Here is a 3800-nt window from a genome sequence, read left to right on the forward strand (position 1 = left end):
ATGGAGCACCAGGTTTCAGAACAACAACAACAACAACCACAACTTCCATACCAACATAGAATCCAACCTCCACCGTATCCAGGTTACTACTACTACAGTACACCACCACCACCTCGTCAAAATAGAAAGCTATTCACATTCCCCAGACTATTATTCATCATCCTTCTCATCTTCTCAATCCTCTTGTTATTCTACTTAGTCTTCATCGTCCCTTATAACATCAAAGTCTCCATTAACGATGCCTCTCTCACCACCTTCTCCCTCTCCTCCAACCCTAACTATTACTCCCTCACTTACAACCTCACCACCCAACTCAACATCCGAAACCCTAACAAGCATATCAAAACTTACTATAGCTGGTTACAGGCTGAATCCTTTTACCATGGCTATCGTTTTAGTCTTTTCTAAACTGCCTCCTTTCGGCCAAGACGGCAAAAATACCTCCACTGTCTATGCCTCTTTTTCAGGTGTAACTCCTGTTTTTGATAACTCAGTTGTAGATGCATTCATGGCTGAGAATATGGGCTCTGGTTTCTTTCATATTGATGTGGTGCTTCATGCTAAGATTCAATATAGCAATAATAAGGTCTTCATGGGAGGAAGAAACAATGTGAGAGTGAAGTGTGCCTTGTTCCTGCCACTGTTGCCAAAGGGAAGCTCTGATGGAGTTTTTTATACAGCTCACTGTCATCATCATCAGCCTTGATCCTGATTATTATAGTTATTTTGATTTTTTGGATATTCTTTTCTATTTATTATTCTTGAGTACTTAGTTTTTGGATCATTGTTTTGAGTGTTGTGATAGCTAAATTTTTTTTTTACATGCATATATATTTTCTTGCTTGCGGTCTTATGGATGACATTTTTTATCTTTAATTTAATTTCTTTAAAATTCCCTCGTAGCCACTAAATCATTTATTATTATTATTATTATTATTATATATGACAAAAACAACACGCGCCCGTGATGCATCATACCTCCATAATAGTGGGATAATATGATTCCTCTTACATAATATATATTCGACAGTATTGCACAGCATTATTTCAATATTAATAGGGGAGGGATTCAACTTTTTATTTCCCCATTAATGTCCACACGTCTTTCACTGTGCTAGGGCAGTATTTAGCATAAATTATTTTTATTAAAAAATTTTATTACTTCCACAATATTTATTATAAAATTACTATTATTTTAAATATTTTCATCATAATTTTAAATAAAAAAATGTAGATAATTGTATTTCTAAAACATACTTTATATATTTTTCATCTTTTATTAAATTAAATAAGTTAATTTTTATTAAAAAATTTATCTATGCATAAGAACTGAATCTCAGTTTTCCAATAACATAGATAAAAGAAAAAAAAAATTCAATTTAGCATCCACATTGTTTGAAAATTTATTTTTGTAAAAATATCATTGCATATATATACTTCATATTAATCCTATCCCCCAAATTTCCTATTCATCCAATTTCTTCCGGAGTGGACATTTGGCAAGATATTATTGGTATATCCAAGATATTATTAGTAAATAATAAATATTTGTAAAAATTGATTGATGGTTGCTATTTTAATTGATTGATAGGGTGTTTTGATTTTCCAATCTTATCAGAATCTCATCCAACAGCCAGTATTAAAAGTTAACAAACACAATCCACTTATCACCCACATATCCTATCCCCCAAATTTCCTATTCATCCAATTTCTTCCGGAGTGGACATTTGGCAAGATATTATTGGTATATCCAAGATATTATTAGTAAATAATAAATATTTGTAAAATTGATTGATGGTTGCTATTTTTAATTTTGATTGATGGGTTGTTTTTGATTTTTCCAATCTTATCAGAATCTCATCAGCGACCAGTATTAAAAGTTAACAAACACAATCCACTTATCACTCACATAGCCAATAAACACTAGACAAATGGCATTTCAAGAGCAAGCACACCTGCCCGATTGGGTTTCTCGAAGAGGGCGCCGAAGCTGTCTTCTCCATCCCTTCTCCACCTTCCTCCCTTTTCTATGGTTTTTAAATTTTTGAGAAGCCGCTCGACTTCTTCTCCGCAGTCTTACGCCCTCCGTGACCCTTTCTTCCACCCTTCTCTCCTCTCTCTCTGCCCTGCCAATGATCTCGACCTTCACCTGCGTACAACTCCATCTCTGACGGCTCTGAGCTTTTCTCCATCCCCGGCTTTCCCCATACCATCCATGTCACCCGTTCTCAACTCCCGGAAGTCTTCAGCTTCCCATCATACTCGGACCCGGCTCGAGAAGCCGAGCTTTCCAACCATGCAGTCATCGTCACGGCGGAGCAGATAAAGGAGCTAGCTTTCTGGTTGGAGAACTTCGGCGAAGGTTTTATTTGGGCGGTTGGGTCCGGCGAGGTGGTGGAGTGGATTCCGGAGGGGTTTGAGAAGAGAGTTCAAAGATTGGCATCCATTTAAAATCCCCATGGGGTCTCGGTTCTCAAGGCGAGAACTTGCTTCTGGGGCTCTTCTAATAATGTTACCCATCACTGGAGCGCGGATGTTGGTGAGTTTTTGTGAGTTGGTTTTTGGTGTTTTTCTGGTGTGTTGGAGCTTTGGTGATTGATGGTTGTGTTTTGCAGAGTGAAGTGAAGAGTGAGGGGTGATGGGGTCGCGGTGTTCCGGGGAGTATTCTTTGAGCGGCTCGGCTACTACATTTGGGTTTGCGGTAGAGAACATTGTGTCCGAGCATAGGGAGAAGGCGCCTAATGTAGTGTACAAGGAGAAGTTAGATGCGTAGCGAGGATTCTTTGATAGCGGTTCAATCATCTTTGCGTGGCCCTCGATCCTCGCCCGAGTTCTTAGTAATTGATATTCGGTTCTATTTTTGTTAATATATGGTCTTCATGTAAGTCTTTGTTTGTTTGCTTTGTGAATTAAAGTTTTTCACATTTAGATAGCACTAGGCTCTCGGCATTGTTTGTCTTTTTGCGTAAATGAAATTCTATTCGAGTTTACATGAGTGCCTATTGTGAGAGGGAGACCGTAGGGTCTGTTATCTGTTGCTTTCTCTCTTCTTTTGATCATATACATGACACCATTCTAAATCATCTTTGCTTCATCTTTGCAAGTGAGTTGGTACATTGCTAATCTTTGGTTCAAGCGATTTTACCTTTTGCCCCAATAGTTTTTGTAACTCTTGCGATGAGAATGAGTTTTGATTGTGTGTTATTAAAATCAAACCTGATTTGTCATATTTGCTTAGCCATCTCACTAATCTAAGATTTCCTTGCTTTAGGAAGAAGCGAGATCCGTTGGTCAACTTAGAAGCCAAAGATTGGCAAATTTACTTATTTGTTGTCTTTGAAAGGCGAAGAGGTTGCTTATTCTTTGAATATATGCCCAATGATACTCTTGCTAAGCACCTTTTTCATTGTAAGATTATTCTTAATCCGACAACTGATTATCTTTTGTATGCTGCCACAGTGTTACCAATTTGGATTTTATTACATGTTTTAGCGAGCGTAACCGTTGATTCAAAAAGCGAAGTTATTGGCATATTTTTAGATTAAACACTCCCAAAGAATCAATTTTGTTTGTCTGTCTATTGTATAAATTCCAAGTTGCATGAAGGTTGTGTATAATGATTTGAACTCTGAATGCTCTGGGAAGCCACAACCTATGAAATGGCCTATGCGATTGGGGGTGGTGCTTTATCTGCCCCTCTAGGCATATCTCGAAAACGGTGTTTTTAGCTAAACTTTGCATCTTTATCTTTACAATCTTCAATGGATTTGGTTTTGAGTTCCTGGATTTAGATATCCGAA

General features: G+C 37.5%; 1 protein-coding gene across 1 annotated transcript; it reads left to right on the forward strand.

Moving 5' to 3' along the window:
- LOC120253899 lies at positions 1-706 on the forward strand. The gene is made up of 2 exons (XM_039262102.1): positions 1-391; positions 468-706. The coding sequence occupies exons 1-2, from the start codon at positions 1-3 to the stop codon at positions 704-706; spliced, it is 630 nt and encodes a 209-aa protein (XP_039118036.1).
- The last annotated feature ends 3094 nt before the right edge of the window (positions 707-3800 follow it).

Source organism: Dioscorea cayenensis, unplaced genomic scaffold (genome assembly GCF_009730915.1).
Source record: "Dioscorea cayenensis subsp. rotundata cultivar TDr96_F1 unplaced genomic scaffold, TDr96_F1_v2_PseudoChromosome.rev07_lg8_w22 25.fasta BLBR01000237.1, whole genome shotgun sequence".
NCBI lineage: Eukaryota > Viridiplantae > Streptophyta > Magnoliopsida > Dioscoreales > Dioscoreaceae > Dioscorea > Dioscorea cayenensis.